Source organism: Lepidochelys kempii, chromosome 5, assembly GCF_965140285.1.
Source record: "Lepidochelys kempii isolate rLepKem1 chromosome 5, rLepKem1.hap1, whole genome shotgun sequence".
Classification (NCBI taxonomy): Eukaryota; Metazoa; Chordata; order Testudines; family Cheloniidae; genus Lepidochelys; species Lepidochelys kempii.
In genome coordinates, this window is record NC_136384.1 from 130818823 (window position 1) to 130842831 (window position 24009).

Here is a 24009-nt window from a genome sequence, read left to right on the forward strand (position 1 = left end):
TACCTACCCTGCTACCCTTAGCTAGAATAAGTAATTCAAGGTATGTCTATGCTAGGGAGACCAGATGTCCCAATTTTATAGGGACAGTCCCAGTTTTTGGGTCTTTTTCTCACTCAGGCATCTATTACCCCCACCTCCTGTCCTGATTTTTGACACTTGCTATCTGGTCAGGCTATTCGATGCTGTATTGTAACCAGGTCTCTGAGACCGGGCTTGTGGACTGAGTGTTTCCAAACCTGCGTTTGAAAAGCCACACTGCATTGTAAACCTGAGTTTACAGTTGCTGGACCCAGGTCTCAGAGCCATGCTAACAAGGCCATATGGCACTATGCAGACTGGCTGACACAGGCCTGTGGCTGGAGCTGTGCCCTGCTGCAAAATGACAGGGCTTGGACCCAAGTCACAGGAGCACTCGGGTTCTGACCCACGCTGCAGCAGGGTCCACTCAGGGCCCGTGTGCTTGCTGACCCAAATCAGACTGATTGGTGTGTGAATGGAAGGGGGGCTTGGGCTCAAACCTGAGTCGCAGCCCCAGCTTAATGTGCCATGTAGCCATACCCTAAGTGGTCCAACAGCTTACACCCATGCCAGGAGTACAAAAGAAGAGACATCTTTTAAGAATATCTGCTAGCAGGCTGCCTAAACAAGCCTTTCTGACCTCCAGGCAAGAGACCGAGAGGCCAAACTGGAGCCACGCTCTGCCGCAAAATAGTGGCTGCTGTGGCATTTTTACATCTGAATGTAAGAGAGCTGGAAAACTGGGAGCAGGACAGGGTTGACTGGTGCCTGGTTCATGTAGCGAGGCAGGAAGAATGACGGTGATGCCCTCAGAGAAAGTCCCCTCCCTCCCTGAATGAGGTCCGCTGGCAGGGCTGTTTGGCTGTGGGAAGCTTGTCCTGCTATTGTCCAGCAGCTAAAGAGAGGACTTCAATCACTAGGGCTAGCAAGCTCTTTAACAAGCTTAACTGCTATGTACACTTCATTTACAGCTATGCAGATTAGCTTGGGGATGGGGGGAGTGACAGTGACACTATAGAAAGAGGGTTTCAGAGTAACAATACAGAGTGTTAGTCTGTATTCACAAAAAGAAAAGGAGGACTTGTGGCACCTTAGAGACTAACCAATTTATTTGAGCATAAGCTTTCATGAGCTACAGCTCACTTCATCGGATGCATACCGTGGAAAATACAGAAGATGTTTTTATACACACAGACCATGAAAAAATGAGTGTTTATCAATACAAAAGGTTTTCTCTCCCCCCACCTCACTCTCCTTCTGCTAATAGCTTATCTAAAGTGATCACTCTCCTTACAATGCGTATGATAATCAAGGTGGGCCATTTCCAGCACAAATGCCTCCAACACCACTTTCTACAAGCCATTACCCTCTGATCCCACTGAGAGTTACCAAAAGAAACTACAGCATTTGCTCAAGAAACTCCCTGAAAAAGCACAAGATCAAATCCGCACAGACACACCCCTGGAACCCCGACATGGGATATTCTATCTACTACCCAAGATCCATAAACCTGGAAATCCTGGGTGCCCCATCTTCTCAGGTATTGGCACCCTGACAGCAGGATTGTCTGGCTATGAAGACTCCCTCCTCAGGCCCTACGCTACCAGCACTCCCAGCTACCTTCAAGACACCACTGACTTCCTGAGGAAACTACAATCCATCGGTGATCTTCCTGAAAACACCATCCTGGCCACTATGGATGTAGAAGCCCTCTACACCAACATTCCACACAAAGATGGACTACAAGCCGTCAAGAACACTATCCCCAATAATGTCACAGCTAACCTGGTGGCTGAACTTTGTGACCTTGTCCTTACCCATAACTATTTTACATTTGGGGACAATGTATACCTTCAAATCAGCGGCATGCTATGGGTACCCGCATGGCCCCACAGTATGCCAACATTTTTATGGCTGACTTAGAACAACGCTTCCTCAGCTCTCGTCCCCTAACGCCCCTACTCTACTTGCGCTATATTGATGACATCTTTATCATCTGGACCCATGGAAAAGAAGCCCTTGAGAAATTCCACCATGATTTCAACAATTTCCATCCCACCATCAACCTCAGCCTGGTCCAGTTCACACAAGAGATCCACTTCCTGGACACTACAGTGCTAATAAACAATGGTCACATAAACACCACCCTATACCGGAAACCTACTGACCGCTATTCCTACCTACATGCCTCCAGCTTTCACCCTGACCACACCACACGATCCATCGTCTACAGCCAAGCTCTGCGATACAACCGCATTTGCTCCAACCCCTCAGACAGAGACAAACACCTACAAGATCTCTGTCAAGCATTCTTACAACTACAGTACCCACCTGCGGAAGTGAAGAAACAGATTGATAGAGCCAGAAGAGTTCCCAGAAGTCACCTACTACAGGAAAGGCCTAACAAAGAAAATAACAGAACGCCACTAGCCATTACCTTCGGCCCTCAACTAAAACCCCTCCAACGCATTATCAAGGATCTACAACCTATCCTGAAGGACGACCCAACACTCTCAAAAATCTTGGGAGACAGGCCAGTCCTTGCCTACAGACAGCCCCCCAACCTGAAGCGAATACTCACCAACAACCACATACCACACAACAGAACCACTAACCCAGGAACCTATCCTTGCAACAAAGCCCGTTGCCAACTGTGCCCACATATCTATTCAGGGGACACCATCACAGGGCCTAATAACATCAGCCACACTATCAGAGGCTCGTTCACCTGCACAGCTGCCAATGTGATATATGCCATCATGTGCCAGCAATGCCCCTTTGCCATGTATATTGGTCAAACTGGACAGTCTCTACGTAAAAGAATAAATAGACACAAATCAGATGTCAAGAATTATAACGTTCATAAACCAGTCAGAGAACACTTCAATCTCTCTGGTCACGCGATTACAGACATGAAAGTTGCGATATTACAACAGAAAACTTCAGAAACAGACTCCAAAGAGAAAAGGAGTACTTGTGGCACCTTAGAGACTAACCAATTTATTTGAGCATAAGCGTTCGTGAGCTACAGCTCACTTCATCGGATGCATACTGTGGAAAGTTTAGAAGATCTTATTATATACACACAAAGCATGAAAAAATACCTCCTCCCACCCCACTCTCCTGCCGGTAATAGCTTATCTAAAGTGATCACTCTCCTTACAATGTGTATGATAATCAAGGTGGGCCATTTCCAGCACAAATCCAGGGTTTAACAAGAACGTCTGAGGCGTTCATACACATTGTATGATAATATACATTCATATACATTGTGTATGATAATCATGTGTATGATTATCATACACAATGTAAGGAGAGTGGTCACTTTGGATAAGCTATTACCAGCAGGAGAGTGAGTTTGTGTGGGGGGGGAGGGGTGAGAAAACCTGGATTTGTGTTGGAAATGGCCCACCTTGATTATCATACACATTGTAAGGAGAGTGATCACTTTAGATAAGCTATTACCAGCAGGAGAGTGGGGTGGGAGGAGGTATTTTTTCATGCTTTGTGTGTATATAATAAGATCTTCTAAACTTTCCACAGGATGCATCCGATGAAGTGAGCTGTAGCTCACAAAAGCTTATGCTCAAATAAATTGGTTAGTCTCTAAGGTGCCACAAGTCCTCCTTTTCTTTTTGCGAATACAGACTAACACGGCTGTTACTCTGAAATCTGTAGTGATAAACACCCATTTTTTCATGGTCTGTGTGTATAAAAACGTCTTCTGTATTTTCCACAGTATGCATCCGATGAAGTGAGCTGTAGCTCACAAAAACTTATGCTCAAATAAGTTGGTTAGTCTCTAAGGTGCCACAAGTACTCCTTTTCTTTTTATAGAAAGAGAGATTTCAGTAAAACGAGGCTGCTCACATGGTAGAGGTTGGCACTAAAAGGCCAAGGTTCTAGCCTGACTCTGGGGAAGGAGCAGGTATGGTTGTGTGATTTCTATAAAATGAGGCAGCTAGCCAAGAGGGTCCCACAGTCAGAAGGAAAGAAAGTAAAACCCTTAGGTACCACAGAGATGCCACGTATGGAAGCAATACTAGAGTGCCAGAAGGGGTGAGTGCCCAGAACAAAAGGGAATCAGGAAGGAAAGAAGCTGATTGCCGTGGCTAACCGGCAGGGCTTGGGAGCCTATTTGAACCAAAAGAAATCGTTCCGAATTTGGAAATCTGACCCTTGTGAAGCCAATCGAACTTGAGGCTGAGGAGGGAATATGTGAAAGGGAAATTAGAAAGGCTAAAAGGGATTGTGAAGAGCAAAAAGCTACATATATGAAAACAAACAAGATATTATTTATGTATATCAGAAGCAAGATGCTTGAAAAAGAATCAGTAGGTCCACTGGGTCACCATGGACTAAAGGGAGCAGTTAAGGAAGACAAGGTTGTTGCTGAGACACTAAGGCTATGTCTACACTGCAATCCGCGGCTGGCCCAGATCAGCTGACTTCGGTTTGCATAGCTCAGGCTGCAGGGCTACAAAATGTCAGTGTATATGTTCCCGTCCGGCTGGGGCCTGGAACCCCATGAGCCAGAGTCCTGTGAGCCAAAGTCAGCGGACATGGTTGCAGTGTAGACATACCCACTATGATTTCTTTGCATCAGTCTTCACTGCAAAGGATACTGGGGAGAGAGACTTACCCGAACCTGCTCTTTTCTTGTACATTTGGGACTGTCAGATACAGAGGTGGCAGGATGAAGTGGCTAAGCTGCGAGCATATATATAAGATTCCCAGACAATTTTATACAGCTTTAGAGGAAGAGTCATACATGGACTTTTCTCTACCGGGCACTTTCATTAACACAGCATACCTGGTGTGGGACCAAAGCATTGGTTCCACCCACTCCCTCCCTTGCCCATTCACTCCCCGCTCATATATGCAGGGAAGTAGCAGATGCTTAATGCATAAAGAAGCTCAAGACTGAGTCCTCAGAATTTTTGTGGTAACTAATGACCTGAGCCTGCAACGTGCATGGTGGCAGAGCCCACATTCGCTTAGAAGGGAGCTTTCCCTGAGTAAGTTCCCCTTAATACTATTCAGATGAATTGAATAGCTTTCTCCAGGCTAAGGGTAGCCATTGTAGCTATCTGGCAGGGGATCTGTGAGCGTTTCCCATGCCCTTCCTAGGGCCGGCCAAGGAGCAAACAAATACAAATTCATAAACATCTCGGACACATTTTTGTTTTGAAGTTTTTTGAAAACAATATTCATTTTAAAAAAAAATCACTTTTTTTTGTAACTGAAAATTTTTGGTGTTTTTCCTTTTTTGGTTTTATCATTCAAAACACTTCAACCCACTCTGTCCATAACCTGCATTTCTACTATCACAGTGATCTTCTGAAGTTATCAGGGAAATTTTAAAAAGAATAATAACTCTCTATATCTTGGGGCCAGATTGCTTTGATCCACTGCTAAAAGCTAGATGGAAACAACAGACTCTCAGAACTGAAGCTTCAGAACAAAGGATACAATTAATTATTTACCACTGATTGGAAGTAGCTACAACAAACAGCTCCTTTCAGCATGGTACTAACAAAACCTCTATTTCTTTTTCATAACTTGTCTCTATACATCACCCCACAAAATCATATCTTTTGGAAATTCCATGTTATTTCCACTTCTATGTTCATTTTTTTAAATGAACATCATAACAGACAGCTAGATAATTGGGGCAAAAAAGTTTGGAGAGCCAAATATACTTAATATTTAGTGTGTGATTCTGATATGACACATTGGTGTAAATCAAGAATACCTTCACTGAAATCAGCGGAGCTATGCTGATGTAAAACAGATACAAGGCATTTAGGTGGCTAAAGAACCTATTTGTAGGTATTAGAAAAGACAAGTTATTTAACTATGCTGGCTGTAGATGAAAAAAATCTTCATTCTATTAGAACAACCATGTACTCTTCACGTGTTAACATTACCTGCCTGATGAAATGCTCCTTTTTTACATGGCCAGAGATGTATCTAATAGAATCAGCAGCTTTTTCCAAAAAAGCAATCACAATTTTTTCTCCATCCTTGACTTGTTTCTGTTTCTTTTTGCCCAAGATCTTTGATTTTGACACTGGGATAGTTCCTCCAGCCTCTGAAAAGGAATAGCGGTCCACATGGCCCTTCATGCATAATAGCCTAGGAAGCTTTTGAAGGAAGAGTCTTTTAACCCAGGGAGCCATAGGATGGTAGGTTGCTGAGGACCGATGGTGCACGTTAATAACGAAAACAGTAACAATAATTGATAGGGTTACAAAAATCATAATAAACAACAAATACTCGCCAATCAGAGGAATGACTTTGGAAGAAGATGGTATTATTTCTTCAATTACTAAAAGAAAAACGGTAAGGGAGACTAAAACGGATGTAGATAATGAAAGTTTTTCCCCTTCATCAGAAGGCAAATAGAACACCAGCACAGTTAGAAAAGATAATCCAAGGCAAGGGACGATTAGGAAAAGAGTGTAAAAGAGTGGGAGGCGTCTTAAAACGAAGGAGTAAGTAATGAATGGGTAGGAATGCAACCCATCCTTTCTGCTCCCTTTCATGCCTTTGGCATTTAGGATTTCCCACTCTCCATTATCAAAGAAGTCTTTCCTATCAACATTTTCATCTACTAAAATCAAGTCAACCATGTTGCCATCATAGGTCCAGGATCCAAATTTCATGGAACAATTCTGTCTATCGAATGGGAAAAACGTCACATCCATAGTGCAGGAACTCTTATAACTGGCTGGTGGAGTCCAGGTAACAAGCCCATTGTATTTCACTATGGCTTTGGTCATCAGGGAGCCTTCAAAACGTCCATCGGCACTGGGGAGAGGAGAAACAGGATCAGTTTCAGTTTTTCACCAGACCCAGTTCAGTCATTTGGATTTTTTGCGGATGATACTAAACTGGGAGGAGTGGTAGATACGCTGGAGGGGAGGGATAGGATACAGAAAGACCTAGACAAATTGGAGGATTGGGCCAAAAGAAATCTGATGAGGTTCAATAAGGATAAGTGCAGGGTCCTGCACTTAGGACGGAAGAACCCAATGCACAGCTACAGACTAGGGACCGAATGGCTAGGCAGCAGTTCTGCGGAAAAGGACCTAGGGGTGACTGTGGACGAGAAGCTGGATATGAGTCAGCAGTGTGCCCTTGTTGCCAAGAGGGCCAATGGCATTTTGGGATGTATAAGTAGGGGCATAGCGAGCAGATCGAGGGACGTGATCGTTCCCCTCTATTCGACATTGGTGAGGCCTCATCTGGAGTACTGTGTCCAGTTTTGGGCCCCACACTTCAAGAAGGATGTGGATAAATTGGAGAGAGTCCAGCGAAGGGCAACAAAAATGATTAGGGGACTGGAACACATGAGTTATGAGGAGAGGCTGAGGGAGCTGGGATTGTTTAGCCTGCAGAAGAGAAGAATGAGGGGGGATTTGATAGCTGCTTTCAACTACCTGAAAGGGGGTTCCAAAGAGGATGGCTCTAGACTGTTCTCAATGGTAGCAGATGACAGAACGAGGAGTAATGGTCTCAAGTTGCAGTGGGGGAGGTTTAGATTGGATATTAGGAAAAACTTTTTCACTAAGAGGGTGGTGAAACACTGGAATGCGTTACCTAGGGAGGTGGTAGAATCTCCTTCCTTAGAGGTTTTTAAGGTCAGGCTTGACAAAGCCCTGGCTGGGATGATTTAACTGGGAATTGGTCCTGCTTTGAGCAGGGGGTTGGACTAGATGACCTTCTGGGGTCCCTTCCAACCCTGATATTCTATGATTCTATGATTCTATGATTCTGATTCCAGTTCTGTTTTCTATTCCTTTGAGATGTGCGAGCATTGACACAGTACAAGTATTGGGCAAAGAATTCCATAAATCCCAGCCGCTTTAGAAATCTGGGAGGAATCCTTCAGATGATGAGGGTCATGGCAGCCCTGGGCTTTATAAAGTGCTACTCTTTTCCTTGTTTAGCAGATCTCAACTTCTAGACTCCCCAGGTCTCTCTCCATGTGATGCGCCCACATGAACTATGGCCCAGTGGTCAGTGGAACTATTCAGGTGCCTGACACTGGGGGGCAGCATGAACTAGTGGATAAATCATGGGACTGGAAGTCAGGAGACATTGATTCTACTGCCAGCTCCGGTGACCAGCATCAGCTGTCTGTAACTATGCAAGCTCTTCACAGCAAGGACTGTCTCTCACTGTGTTCACACAGCACCTAGCACAATGGGGCTCTGAACTTAGTTGGGATCAGTAATTCCATACCTCCCAATAGTCCTAGGTTTTGTGGGACTTTGAGATCCTTCACAGATTCATAGAGTTTAAGGCCAGAAGGAAAAATTAGATCACCTCATCTGACCTCCTGTATATCACAGACCATTACATTTTACCACCTTATCCCTACACTGAGCCCAGTAACTTGTGTTTGGCTAAGACTTATCTTCCAGAAAGGCACCCAGTCTTGATTAGATGACATCAAGCGATGGAGAATCTACCTCTTCCCTTGGTAGTTGGTTCCTATGGTTAATTACCATCTCTGGTAAAACACTGTGCCGTGTTTCTAATTTGAATTTGTCTGGCTTCAGCTTTCAGCAACTGGTTCTTGTTATGCCTCTCTTTTCTAGATTAAAGAGCCCTGTAGTACCTGGGATTTTCTCCCCTTGCAGGTATTGTGTATACTGTAATCAAGTCCTCAATATTATTTTCTGATAAGCAAAACAGATGGAGTTCTTTAAATCTGTTAGGCATTTTCTCCAGCCTTCAGATCATTTTTGTGGCTTCTCTGCACCCTCTCCCATTTTACAATATCCTTTTAAAAACATTGACACCAGAACTGGATGCAGTGTTCTTACACTGGTCTCACCAGTGCTGCATGCAGCGGTAAAATCACCTCCCTACTGAGTACTCTCCTGTTTATAGAGTCCCACTTTGACCTCCAAAGCCCCATGTACTGGCTGAAGCAGTTTCTGTCCCCCTGAGGATGGCTGCGCTTGGCTCCCTACTCCAGACGTTGCAACCTGGTGCACAGGATCACTGCATCACTCCCTCAAATTTGGCCCAGCCACACCCCTCGTTGGAGGGCTGGGCCAATGCTGAGTGGCACTGTACCCTTGTGCACCAGGGACCAGGTTGCAATGCTTAGAGTGAGCAGCCAAGCCAACCAGCCCCACAGAACAAGAGCCACAGGAGCTGCTGTTGTGAGGTGAGTGTGAGGCGGGCTCACTCTCCTACTCCCCCTCATCAGGCCTCCCACTTCTCGGGGCAGGACTCACCTCGTTTCAGCCACTTGATATGTTGGCAGGTAGGTAGTTCTATGGTAAATATTATAGGCAGACCTGGTAGGGCTTCCTATTATTAAGGTTGCTTGATACTTCCCATTGTAAGACCCTGTTTTCAGTTGCTTATAACTTTGCCAAACTTTGACCATTCAGGCTGAAATTTTCCAGGCCAGCTGACATTTCTGGGAAAATTTCAGCTAAAATGGCTCAGCCATTCCCAAGAATTATATTAGCGACAAACAGGTTGTTTTGCCTGTGTTGAGAATCTAGCATCTCCATGCTGTGGAGCAGGCAGTTGAAATTTGGTAGGGGTATGGCCTTTGCATCAGGGATGTGCCTTTGCTATTCCTGTTAAAAAACTGTCCACTTTTGGTTATGAGCCTTTGAAAAATATCAGTTTGCACATGCTCAGTACAGACTTGTTAGAGCTTGGCTGAGAAATTCTCTGAAGATTCTGTCTGAACTGCAAAGGCTGCAGGGGCTCACGAGAACTTTTCTTGAAGTCACTGCTCCTGGGTGCTGCAGAGCATTGTGGTGCCAGGCACCAGAAGTGAAAATAGGGGGATTGTCTCTCTGGTGCCCACACCCCCTGCTGGGCCATGCAGAGTGAAGGATGAAACAGCCTGAGTTGAACACAGAAGGAACAAGAGCTGGAAATGCAGGGAGATTGGATGAGGAGGCTGGGGTGGGAGAGACACTGGCACTTGCTGAGCAAGGAGAATGAGGCAAAGATCCCGGGACGAGGTGCCTGGTCAGAGACTGGGATACAGAGTCAGGGAGGGGGAAGACTGGGACTCAGACAGAAACCCCAGAGGGGAAGACTGGGACTGGCTGGGCAAGGAAACTGGGACTGGGATGAGTAATCAGGGGGGAGGAGGGGATATGGGACTGGCTGGGTGAGGAGACTAGAACTGGAACAAGGAGCCAGGGTGGGGAGGGAGATGCAGGATAGGGAGTGGCTGGGTGAGACAGAGGCAGAAGGGCCTGGGAGCACTAGAATCATAGAATCATAGAATATTAGGTTGGAAGAGACCTCAGAAGGTGATCTAGTCCTCTCCTCCAGAACCTGAATGGAACTAATTATTCCTGAGTCTCAATATTCCTCAACTGTCAGCAAATAGCTGTGAAAACCACTGGGAAAATGTCTGTCTCACACCTGCCTCCCCCAGTGGCTGCTCCTCACAGAGAATGACAACCTACTACTGCTATCAGTTCATCTGTTATCTCAAGCAGCAGAGGTCCATGCAGTGGAACTAAAGATTTCAACCTGCTGATGTTCCTGTGGGTGTCAATATGGTTCCATGTGATGGATTTTCTGTATTTTTTATTTGTTTTTTGAAAAGAGAAAATTACACGCAAAAGTATGTTAAAAGAGTGTTAAAGTTGCAAAGTCACTGAAGGATGCAGGGGTCCTGTGGGGAAAAAATAGTTTGTGATCATGTAATTAATGGACTATCAAAAAAGCAGACTCACAATAGACTCACTGTTACAGTGGCATGGACAACCTTCATTCTGGCAATTTCTAACTGAAGGGCTTGACTTTGCAGCCTTAGTGTTTTTAATGTCTTTTTTGTGTGCAATAAATAATAATAATAGAAAAGTTGAGCCCATGTTTAAGTGCTTTGCTGGATCAGGGCCTAGGCTAGTGCACGATGCACTACTCAGCTCTACTGCACACTGGAGATGGTCAATAGGGTATAACAGAATGTGCTGATCTCATCTGCACCTGTCTCTTTTGTGTACTTATTTTGCTCCCTCCAGAACCACTCCCTACTATGGAGATTTCCTCTGTGCAAGTTTCAGGGTAACATGGTAGCTGGAATGCAGAGAAGGAACAAAAACATGCTCCAAACAAACTGTTTAATTCTACTGTCTACAGAAGGCACCTGGGAGGCCAGGGAAACACTGTGAAGTTTTGTAGCACCTTTAAGTAACATGAACCAAATTCTGCCTGGTGTTTTGCCCCTGTGCACTTGCAAGACAAGACCTGGGCAAAGTGGGAGTAAGGGGAGAGTCCTGCCTCACACTGCAGCTGATCCAGAGAGTGGGGATGGGCAATTGCTCCTTTTCTCCAAAAACCCTCCCTGGCAGAGTACCACAGGGATCATCTATTCTATCTCCCCTCTGCCACACGAGGCCAACTGGGAGTAGTGGAGAGATGCTACAGACTCTGCTCCTAGCAACAGGCTGGTAGCACCCAGCTGTGACCTGTGTTCTCCACGGATGCAAATAATGTCAAACTCCCAGAGTTCAGATCTGGATCTGAACGCTCCCCAGGATCAGGTGTGATTGGATTAACAATGACACATCAGGCCCAGGCCAGAACCACAAAGTGCAGGTCTGAATCCAAACTGCCCCAGAGTTTCATTCTTTTATTTCTTTGAATTTGTAAAACAGAATTCTAGGCACGCCTGTCCAGTGCGTAATATGGACATAGACAAAGGACTGTGTCCCTAGACAAATCCATCTCAGCACACTCCCTGTTCACCAACCTTAGGGAAGAGAAGGGAAAGACGGGCTGTGCAGCCTGCCTGGAAAGTTAACAAATCTGGGCTCTGGCAGGCCAATGCGGGGAGCAAGTTCTGAAATGGAGGACCCCTCAGACAGAATGCCTGGCCAGCAGCTCCCTCTTGCTTACACTGTGGGAGCTCCATCCAGCTCAAGCACCTCCGCTGATCTCAGCGGGGGCAGTATATCACAAGGAGAGGATCTCTCTCCGGCAATCCTGTCCCAAGCTGTTCAGGCCTTTGAATCCCACCCCAAACCTTACTGGAAGCCAGTGCAGATCACAGAGCACTGATCTAATGCGCTCCCAGTGTCCAGCTCCACTCTGCACCAGCTTCAGTTCCTAAGTGGTCCCAACATGTAACCCCAGGCAGAGTATATGACATTATATGGAGCAATCTAAGCCAGCAAGCATTCTAGTCCAGACACATTTCTGGATAGTCGCTATCTAACGAGATCCATGGTTAAGCCCGGTGCTAGCCAGCATGGCTGGAACTGAATGTTAGTGATTCACTGAATAAGTCTAAACAACTATCTGAAACCCTGAGCAATGAGCCTTGCTTCAAAACGTGATGAGCCTTATACTCACTTTTCAAACAAAACAATGTCCGGCAGCCACAGCGACTCTGACGGAACCCGGATCGCCGTGATCCCACCATAGTCCTCAGGATTCCAGCACAACTTATGGTCAGTCCATTCCTGCAATGAGCCAACAACATCCTCTTTCCATTCAGACACAACAGGTTCCCACCGCCAGATAGGTCATTGGGCCATCTCAGAGGGATTGTAATACACAGATGTAAACCCAGCACAATGGGACCCCAAGTCCTGATTGGAATATATGTATCACAACAACTGTTGTTGTTATTAATTTATTAATTATTAATTATTACTGAAGTTGGTGGTGACCCCTATATTTAGGTTGTAACACTTTCCATTATAAAAGGATTCTTGTAACCTTTCTTTGAGAAGCTCTCTCGCCTCCACTGTCTGCAACAGGCCTGTGATATTTGACAGGAAAAATCCCTTCAGGATAGAGAAGTTCCTTTTCTTTATCCTGTGAAATTCTATTCAGATTTGGTCAAGACACGAAGGGTTAAAAATCACTATTTTTTCCTTCTCTCCCTTCTTTCCCTTCAGGAAAATGTCGGCAGGCTGCCAAAATCACTGAACATTCCCAGGCTGGGCTCACACCACAACCAAAACAGCAGCAGTAACGTGCATGGAGAACCCCAGTCAGCTGCCAGGGTGGAGAGATCCAGGCTGATCCCCTGAGCCTCTTCCCTGCCCTCTCCAACCTGGCACATGGGACCCAGCATCCCAGCCCCCCTCTGGGGGAATTGTATGGGGCAGGAGCTCCCTCATCTTCCAGAGCTGGCAGGAGAATGCAAAGCCAGGCTCCACCCATAAACCCCCGGACCTAATACACGTCCCAAACAACTCTCCCACTCCTTGCGGGCCCACACAGGGTAGGAGCCCCCACCTTCCTGGGTGGGAAAGAGAGTGAGTGGCATCAGACTGCCTGTGACTACCCTATGAACCCAGCACATGCTGCCAATGGCCCACACTTCCTCCTTCTGCCATGTACTGTAGTTAGTCCTGCAGCTCAAGTGGTAACAGGCTGTGTTGCAGAACTGAAGTCTTGGGGTTCAAACCCTATAAATGATGGAGGGGTGGGGTATTACAGGCATGCAATAGAAATGTTTTTTTACCTTTGTCCTTAATAAAAAACTAAAAAATTACATACGAGAACGACATTAAAAGAACGTTCTTTATCCAAGCACACCGAAGTTAGGAAATGCCAGATTTATGGCTGCCTGTGCCACCCTCATTCTCTTGCCTGAGCAACCCACATACATTACAATAAAGTCTTCAATTACATGATCACATACTGTGTTATCCACAAGACCCCCCCTCATTCAGTGCACAGGATAGATGACCAAGGGGGCTGAAGGGGATTGTCAAGGTTCCTTCCCCACTCTGAACTCTAGGGTACAGATGTGGGGACCTGCATGAAAACCTCCTAAGCTTACTTTTACCAGCTTAGGTTAAAACTTCCCCAAGGTACAAAATTATTTTACTCTTGGATTTCCACTGCCACCACCAAACTTTATCTGGGTTTACTGGGAAAACGTAGTTTGGACACGTCTTTCCCCCCAAAATCCTCCCAACCCTTACACCCCACTTCCTGGGGAAGGTTTGGTAAAAATCCTCACCAATTTGCATAGGTGACCACAGACCCAAACCCTTGGGTCTTAAAACAATGAAAAAGCATTCAGTTTTCTTACAAGAAGACTTTTAATAGAAGTAAAGAAATCAACTCTGTAAAATCAGGATGGTAGATACCTTACAGGGTAATTAGACTCAAAACATAGAGAATCCCTCTGGGCAAAACCTTAAGTTACAAAAAAGACACACAGACAGGAATAGTCATTCTATTCAGCACAGCTCTTTTCTCAGCCATTTAAAGAAATCATAATCTAACACATACCTAGCTAGATTACTTACTAAAAGTTCTAAGACTCCATTCCTGTTCTGTCCCCGGCAAAAGCAGCATACAGACAGACGCAGACCCTTTGTTTTTCTCCCTCCTCCCAGCTTTTGAACGTATCTTTTCTCCTCATTGGTTATTTTGGTCAGGTGCCAGCGAGGTTACCTTTAGTTTCTTAACCCTTTACAGGTAAGAGGATTTTCCTCTGGCCAGGAGGGATTTTAAAGGGGTTTACCCTTCCCTTTATTTTTATGACAGGGATGCTGGTGAGTTCATGTTTTAGGAGTAAGTCAGGTGCACGCCTTGCTTTCCACACTGAGCTTTGGCACGATTTTCCACCTCCTTGCTTTGTTTCTTTGGTTAGCTTTGTTAACTTTGGATCACGTGGTACCCAGTCTGAAGAGCTGGGGATATGAGCAATTCTCACAATGAGAGAGACTTTTGCTGCTGTATTCATTATTTATGGGGGTTTTTAGGTTGCCCTGGGAGATTGCAAAGAGAGAAGAGAGAAGTAAAATCAATACCAATAATAACAGCAGCTTTCGGTAAAAGTTCAGGAGACAGGGCCTAAATAGCCCCTGGGTTTTCCCAGAAACATCCTGCCTGGTACTGCTGATTGGTTATGGATATCCGAGAATGCAACATTCTTTGGCACCTCACATACTAGGGATATGCAGCATTTGCAATGAGTCTGCCATTAGGGATGATGCCCCACTGATATCCGTTGAGATTGCTGCTACACAGCTCATTCTCCTAGCCTGCGGCTTTGACCATGTCACCCCTCTCTTTGTGTAAGGGACTGTTGGCCCCTTACTAAAAAAGCAGTGGGGGTTTTTGGTTGGCTAGCTCCCAGTACCAAAAGGAAGGGGAAGGGTCGACAGGAAATCAGGACCTTGAGACTGAGAGTCCCCAGGAACAATGGGGAGAGACCAATGCTCCAGGTCAGCCTGATTGACAGGGCAGGCAAGCTAATGATGGAGTTGTGGGGGTTCTGAATTGCCTGGAACAGATTGGGGCTGAGCTAAGGAGAGAGCAGGGGCCTGAGCTGAGTGGGGAAGCAGGGCTGCGCCAACCAGAGAGAACCAGAGAAGCAGCCCAGGGAGCAGACCTGTGCTGGGAGCAGAGCCACAGAAGCAGCCGAGAGAGCAGACCTGTGCTGGGAGCAGAGCTGCAGCAACCAGAGCCAGAGGGGTGAGAGAAGCAGCCCAGGGAGCTGGAGGCAGAGCAGCAGCAGTGCTGGGGCTGGAGTTGGGGCTGGAGCTGGAGTAGTCCGAAGCCAGGTGCAGTGAGCAGCTGGGGAGAACAAGGGGGGACCCTGGGCAGTGGGCCCAGCACAGGGAGATGCCCCCAGCCAAGAGGCCTTGCAAGCGAGACTGGGAGGGGGCCTGTAATCCCAGACTGGGGGGGCTGATGCTGGGAAGAAGGGTCCTGCCACCTAGAGCCTGAGGGCTTGTGGCCACCACCAGAGCAAGTGTCCGACCCGCGGCATCCCTGCAGCACAGCCAGGGCCTGGGCAGGAGGCCTGGGACTTGTGAGGAACAGACTGTGAACTGCCCTGATATCCCAGAGACGCTGGTTGTGATATTCCCTGCCACAGGGCAGGGTGACAGGTTTTCCTTTAACCTTTCCCATTTTTTCCTTATTTTTTTTAATTGATTGCTGTTTAATAAATTGTATTTGCTTGAACTGTATTTAATGATCAGTGGGTCAGGGAAGCCCTCAGTGAAGAGAGAGTACCCCGGAGTGGGGACAACCTAGCCCCTGTCCTAGGTGACCACAGCAGGGTTGGGGGTCGAGCCACCCAGGAATCCTGGGCCCAGCCTTGTTTGGGTTACGAGGACTCTGTCACACAGGAGAGTGGAAGGGGAGCCCTCAACATCAGGCAGGCCTCTGAGTAAAGGAAGTCGGAGCGAGGACTCAGATCCTTTCGCTAGCCCATTTCCCCAGGGTAGTGTATAAGCCAGGAAAGTTTCCCACAATAGCAGTACATTCCCCCACTTACAGTTGCATCCCTCCACTGGCTTACTCTTCTCTACTGCACAAATATAAGCTGCTTGTCTTCGCTCTCAAGGCCCTTCACAGTCAATCCCCACCCTACCTATCATCTCTCATTCACCATCAAAATCTCAACTCCCATCACCAATTGTCCTGTGATGCCAGCCTCCTTTGCTCACTTGTTAAATTTTCAAACAAGCCCCTGCACCCTTTCTCCCATGCTGCCCCTCACACCAGGGAGAAGCATCCCCAAAACTAACTCATCTGCCTCCTTCAAACCCCTCTTTCAAACTCTGCTTTGCTGTGTTGTCTACAAAAAACTTGACAGTGGTTAAGCGATTAGGGTGCTGATACCACCTTGTACTCCCCAGTCTGTCTGAATCCATCTGTTGTCTCTTGTCTTACAGACTGTAAATTCCTTGGGGCAGAGACTGTATTTTTGCTCTGGGTTCGTAAACTGCCTAGTGCAACGGATCCATGAGTGGGCTCAGAGGCACTACAGTAACACAAATAACAACTTTCTGGGATGACTCTAGTGCTAAGAGGATCTCAGAGAGGAACAAAAATTAAAATTAAGTTACAACTTATTTCAGTGCCTAACATGTCACCTGTCCTTCCACAGGCCAGGACTCCCTCACCACCAAGGGGTGCAGGGCTCAAGGTGCAGGTTACAATGACTCTGCTACAAACCCTAACTTTAGTCTCCTTCCCCAGCGCTCAGACACACTCCCAGCAGGTGGCAGCCCTGGCCATGTGGTGGCTGATTTTACCTAGGGAACTGGGGGGCTAACTCAGCCAGGCTGGGGGAGGGAGGTTCCCCAACAAAACTCCACAAACTGGGAGTCACCTTGAAGAAGGAAAGAGCCAAGCTGAGGGATGTTGCTTCCAGGTCCCCAGAGGCCAGTTCTCAGAGGGACCCTGCATGCAGGCCTGGGACATACCAGCTCTCACTACTCCCAAAATGGCTTCTCCCGTCTCCAACGCTCCCAGGGGCAGGCATTTCACTTCCTATTGGCCAGGCTAGCTCTTCTTCCCAGGCTTTCTACCCCTGCCCCCTTCTCTCAGACAGTGCCCCTCCTCTGCGCAGGCGTGCTGGCAGCCATCCGGGCACCTGCTGTCCTCCCCCACGCCAACACAAGTCCTCTCGCTTGAAAGAGTGTCTCTCCTCTCTCCCTCTGTGTTGCCTAGCAGACTCTGAGTCTGCCCTTGGCCATGCTTCCTCCCAGGGACAGCGCCCCTCCCTGAGTCATATGCACACAGAGCCACTGGATAATTGGATAATTTCTACTACTGTCTTTGTGCTCCCCTGTCTATTTGTCTGTCTGCACATGTTGTCTCTTGTCTTAGGGCAGGTGCACACTTAAAACACTGTGCTGGGCCACTGTAGCGCCTAAGTGAAAGTGCTCCTATGCCGACGGAGAGCTTCTCTCATCGGCATAATTAATCCCCCTCCCCGAAAGGCAGTAGCTCTGTTGACAGGAGAAGCTCTCCTGTCGAGCTAGTGCTGTCCGCTTAGGGGGTTAGTTCAATATAACTACGTCACTCAGGGTGTGTGTAATTTTCACAGCCCGGCCTAAGCACCGTAGTTATCCTGATATAGGTCTGTACTGTAACCCTGACCTTACACTTAGATGATAAAATCTTCAGGGCAGGGACAGCCTCTTTGGTCTGTGCCTGTACCACACCTAGCACAATGGATCGCTGGTCCGCAACTGGGGTCTGTGGATGCTACCACAATACAAATCGTAACTACTAATGATGGCTGACAGGGGCTAATGGCTGCCATCAGGTGGGTCTAGAATCTAAGACAATCACTGACCTTGTTAATGCCAGTGGGTGCCAAGCACCCTCTTCAGGATCAACAGAAGGCACAATCATGCAGCTGCAGACAATGTGGGCTTCTGCCTAAAGCAATAGGTCTCACGGCAAGCTAGAGCTAACCCAGGTAGATTAACAAGGGTTTCCCTGGTTGCCAGCGCAGGGACTAGGCTGTGTGTGCTGGAAAGAGAAAGCCAGCAGGAGTCATGATTGTCACCCTGAGAGGAAGCAGAAACAGAGCTTGAGCACAGGCTCCCTGGAGCGTCAGTCTTGGGGATTTCTGAGCAAGGAACCTGCCTACCGTCTGCCTCAACTGTGTTTAGGGAAATGGGACCTTGTGGACACTCTGTGAATAAACAAGATTACACCAAGAATATACATAAATTGTGTCACCGATTTTGCCTCCTAATGAAAACAACCCTGCAAGGCCCTGAATTTTGGCTAACCACTCAGGGCAAAAGGGCGACACAAGTAATAATCAACTAGGATTGCAAATAGGAGGATGTTGTGCTGTCTACTTTTTCCTTTATTTTATTTGGGGGGGTGGAATGGGGAGGCCTGGGAGGATTTACTGATTTCATTCCTTGGGAAATGCTTCCAAGATGTTTGAGTGAATTTTTCCATGCCATAATACAGCAGCAGTACTTCAGTAATTCAGAAAGGGCTACCTGGTACCCGCAGCGGTAGCAGTCAGCAGCCTCTGCATTACGCGGAGTATCGATGCTGGTCACTGAAGTGAGGACACCTAACATATTGCTTTAAATAAAACTATGCGCTTTAATACCGTCAAGATTGTTTTACTGATGCAAAGGAGAATTAGCCAACACATTAAAAAAGGCAATGGTCACACAACTGCATTGAATTAGTTTCCTATTGCTTTCTTGTTAAGGCTATATCCATTCTCATGCACTGTAATTAGAATTATCATTTATATTACCATAGCACCTAGATGCTCCAATGGAGATCAGCACCGCATTGTGCTGGGCGCTGTACAGACACACAGTGAGAAAGAGTCTCTAGCCCAAAGAGCTTACAGCCTAAGTGGACCAGGGGTGGGAGGGGAAACATAGAGATTTGCCACGGTCTCACCACCGGTCTGTGGAAGAGCCAGGACTAGAACCCAGGTTTCCTGATTTTTACTCAGTGTCTTAGCCACTACAGTGATATCAGCTCATGCTGGTGCCTGTAATTCTCACTGCTGATAGCTGCTCCCTGTGGATGGATGGGCACTGCCTGATGTTCTGCCAAATCCACCTAGACTGAGCCCTGCTCTACACTGGGGCATGGGATCGATCTAAGTTACGCAACTTCAGCTACGTGAATGACATAGCTGAAGTTGACGTACTTAGATCAACTTCCCGTGGTGTCTTCACTGCGGTGAGTTGAGTGCGGCCGCTCCCCTGTCGACTCTGCCTGCACCTCTCACGGCGCTGGAGTACAGGAGTCAACAGGAGAGCGCTCAGGGGTCGATTTATCGCGTCTAGACTAGACGCGATAAATCAATCCCTGCTGGATCCATCGCTGCCCGCCGATCTGGTGGGTAGTGAAGACATACCCTGAGTATCCACCACTTAAGACTGGGGAGAATAACGTACAGCCTAATACTGATAGATAGCTCTTCTTGCTATTCAGCCTCAATGCTCCATTTCTTAGTTTCATCTCATTACTCCTAGTTACAGCCCTGGGTATTGCACTAATAATTCCTCCTCCTCCTTGCTGGTTACACACATCAGAGATTTGTAGTCTGTTGTGTCCTCCTTCAGTTATGGCTTAGCCAAGCTGTACATATTACCCCTTCTAAGCCTGCTTTGTATATTAGTCCCTCCAGGACTCAGATTGTTTTTCTTGTTCTTCTCTGAACTCCCTCCAGTTTGTCACTATCTTGGGGCTAATAAGGACCCACAGCTGAATGCAGGGTTACAGATGGGGATCTATCAGAGTAATAGAGGGGGACTGCTACCTCCCTGCTCTGGGATGTGATGCCATTGCGTATGCAGTCCAGATCACATTGGCCTTTGTTTTGCTTGCATCCATATTATATGGCCAACTCATGTCCATATTTGCTGCCCATCATTACTATTAATAATAATTTGTATTATGGTGTAAGCAGAGTCAGGATGAGCTCCACCCTGACATCTGGTGGTGAGGTGTGGCAAGTTGTGGAAAAGAACTTCAGGGGCTGATCTCATTTGCATAGGCACACCCACCCCACCTAGAATGAGGCCATAACTGCCCAAATGGTCACTTTGGCTGTTGTGGGATCCCCAGTGTCTCTGTTATTGGGGCGGGAAGAATAAATTGTTATTACTCTGATTATGGGAACTGTACTTGGCCTTTTGTTATGATGGAGGGACTCACCATCAACTAAGTAGCACTCGCTAGGCAAGGGACATGGGTTCCAAAACTCTATGAATTGAGAGAGGCTTGAGACAGGTATTAGTACTTGGTAGTGTAGGTGCCTTTGTGAGGGTCTGAAACACCAATTGCACCTTTGTCTCTCTCCACTGTGGAACGTCAGAGCTAATTTTGGGTCTATTAAGAGTCTTGCTACAGGTACTGTGCTGAATTCACTTTGGCCTTATGGTGCACCAGCACTAAGGCTCCTGCTACTATGAGCTGAAATTACTGAGAGCTGGGAGCACTGTGTCAAGTAGTGGGGAGCCAGAAGATCTAGCCTGCAGGGGTACTGTTCGTGGATAGGCTGGCGGAGTGTTCGTGAGTCAGAGAGTAGAGCGGAGCCCTGTGGGGCAGTCAGCTTCAGGACACGTAAGGTGCCCCTTACCTCTTTCCCCCACAGGCAGGCACATTTTAGCCAGAGTGGGGAGTAACACTATGCAGATGAACTTTTGAACTCTGGGGCTGGACTTTTTGGACTTTGGGTGATTTGTGGATTGCTGGACTCAAGAGACGTTTGGGTTCTGGGACTCAAGAACCTGAGGGAAAGGATGTGGCCCAATTTGCTGGGGTGGGTCTTTGCTCATGGTTTGGTTAATGAACACTAGTTGTGGTGTTTCCCCAATTTAATGCTGATGTCATTTACCTCATGTTATTAAAGATTCTCTGCTACACCGAGACTCTGTGCTTGCAAGCGGGGAAGTATTGCCTCTTTGAGGCGCCCAGGGGGTGTGTAAGATTTTCCCAGGTCACTGGGTGGGGGCTCGAGCCACTTTTGCATTTGCTTTGATGAGAGGGAATCCCTGTGTACTGAACCCGGCCCTTGCTGCTATCAACTTGGCCTGGCAGAAGGGTTACAATGGTGTAACATTACCACCGAAGGACCCCATGCTGGAGCCAGTCTCGCTTCGTTAATCGCTGTACAAACACATAGATTCACTGGTTTTGTGGCCAGAAGGGACCATGATGACCATCTCGTCTGACCTGCTGCATAGCACAAGCCAAAGAACCTCCCCCAATGATTCTTGCACCAAGCCCACTGACCAAGTGCTTTATTTTGGAAGGACATACAATCTTGATGTAGACTCCAAGTGATGTTGAATCCACCCTTGGGAATCTGCTGGGAGGGGACAGGAGGAACTGTTCACCCAATACTCCTCCCGATGAGCAAATGGGCAGGGAAGGGAATGGAAAGGGGAAGGGAATGAGAGGAGACCTGTCTCTATTTTCCTACTGGTTGGCCAGAGAACCTGGTCGGGTGCACGGGATGAGTGAGCTGCTCCACAAAAAGGAGTGACGTAACTCACTCCTCCGCAGAGCAAGGGGGAAGCAGGGAATTATGATCAGAGTCCCAGTTTATGCTCTTGTGTGCTCCTGCAGCTACATATGTGCCATCTCTTATGCTGCGCAGGTGCCTGCATGATGCCAATCCTCAAGTGACATTTAGCCGCACAGAGAACACTGCCAGCTGGCATAAATTAGAGCAGTCCCTAGCCTGCTCTAATTCACACCAGTGGGCTGGGACCTGTGCCAATGTACCAATAGAATCCAGGAGACATAACTTGCTCCCCAACCGTCCTTGATGCAGGAGGGAACCTGGGCCAGTCCCTGTAGTAAAACAGGCCTCCGCACAACTGCGGTCTGTGACATCGCACTCCCCGACCTGCACCGATATCTCCCTGTGCTAAGGTGCCATTTTGTGTCTGCAAGGTGAACAGTCATGGGTGGCAGATGAACTGTGGGCTTGGGGAGGCTAACCCGCCGCCTGGCCTGCCCCTTCTACCTGAGGCCCCACCCCTCCTGCGGCCGCCAGCCTTCCCCTTCCCCTGCCCCAGGCCGCCTGAGTGCCTCCAGCCCTGGAGCCAGGGCTGCTGACAGCAATTCTGGACCCCAGGGCAGAACAGTCAATGGGCCCTGTAGAAGGGTGGTCACCCACTCCAGCCTTAAAGGGCTTAAAACAGCCCAGGAGAGGGCTGTGGCTGGGAGCAAGCGGTTCCCGGGCTGATTGGGGGAAGCAAACTCAGCTGTGGCCATGCCCCGATCAGGCCTCAGCTGGCACTTAGAAAAGGGCAGTGGGCCAGGAGTAGACTCTCTTTCTGCCTTTAGAGGGAGATGGGCCTGGCTGCTGGGGAGCATACCTGGGTACCTAAGGTGAAGCAGGGCTGGGGAAGGCCAGAGGAGCTGGGAAGCTCCAGACTGAAAAAGCCCCAGGCTGCAGGCCTGGCAGATGGCCTAAGACAGGGTACTGGGGTTGCAGGGGTAAGCTCACCTGTAAGCAGAGGCAGCAGGTCCAAACCTCTCCATGTCTGTGATGATTGGCTTATATGCTGCAGTCTGCCCCAGTGAATGGGGGCTAGATGGTGACTGGGCAGTAGCCATATACAGAGGTGAGGTGGGGGTTGGGGGTTCCCCTGGAGGGGGAGACCCAGAGACTGTGGGGCACTGCCAGGAGGCAGCACCCCAAAGAAAGGGGCCCTGGGGTATGGGGGGGCAGTGGCAAGCGGAGCAAGTGGCCTGCAGAGGGCGCTCCGGAGGCTGGAAGAGCTAATTCCCTGAGAGACCAGCAGGAGGTACCACAGGGGTGAGTCCTGCACCGTGACAGGCCCCCTAGAAAGAATGGGTGTGGCATCTCCTACAGTTGGGCCCAGGGGAACCTTTGCTTATTTCCAGTCTCCTACTGTCTGTGTTTCTGTGGATCATTTTCTCTAATACACATTTACCAACCACAGAGATCCTAACTTTCAGCTCTTCCCCATGGGTATCCATCCAGCTGCCTTTCCCATCCACCTGGGACTCGTGCAAGCCCTAGAGCTGCTTCAGAATTTTTGTTTCTCAGATACCACCCAGCCCCTTCCCCATTATATCACCAAAGGAGTTTCTTCTCATTGGCCTTTGGGAGGATCAGGCAGAATAAACTGCAGTTTCTGTAACTGTAACTTCACTACCTGAAGGCGGCATCTGGAACTTGTAGTGCAATGTCTCAACGCTGAAGAATTCCCTCTCCCCTTCCTTCCCCAGGCCACGGGTAAGCTGATACCCTAGTAACCAGCCAAGATCCGCTTTTTTTTTTAAAAGGTATTTCCAGGCAACCTGTCAAAAAACTAGGCACGTATCCAAAGGTACTTGAGCATGCAAACACCATAGCTCAGTTCCCAGTGGGGATCCATTACAGCTGTTATTATTTATGCATTTGTATTACAGTAGCACCTATTGGTCCTAACGGAGATCAGGGCCCTATTGTGCTGTACATAGAGACAGTTCCCTGCTCTACAGAGACTACAGTCTTAAACTCAGCATTAACCAGTGACCTAAATAATGATTACATGGTTTACTGTGTGCTCATGGCTTTATAAACCCACAGCTGTGGATATATGAAAATTCTCATGATAATCCCCCAAGGCTTGTATGTCCCTCTTTCACATGTTACTCATGCACCAGTTGAAGCTCTTTTTGGAGCCTTACCTTCTTATCCATAGACTCCAAGGCCAGAAGGGACCATGGTGATCATCTAGTGAGTCTGACTCT

The 24009-nt window shown here is 47.7% G+C and overlaps 1 protein-coding gene across 1 annotated transcript in view; it reads right to left on the bottom strand.

Annotated features, from left to right (window-relative positions):
* CHRNB3 (cholinergic receptor nicotinic beta 3 subunit) overlaps positions 1–24009 on the bottom strand; it is a 43097-nt gene that overhangs the window by 1559 nt on the left and 17529 nt on the right. Inside the window, exons 4-5 of the mRNA XM_073346322.2 lie at positions 12376–12485; positions 5949–6831 (exon numbers count right to left, since the gene is read on the bottom strand). Of these exons, the coding sequence (XP_073202423.1) occupies positions 5949–6831; positions 12376–12485 (993 nt within the window). The remainder of the gene's footprint in view (positions 1–5948; positions 6832–12375; positions 12486–24009) is intronic.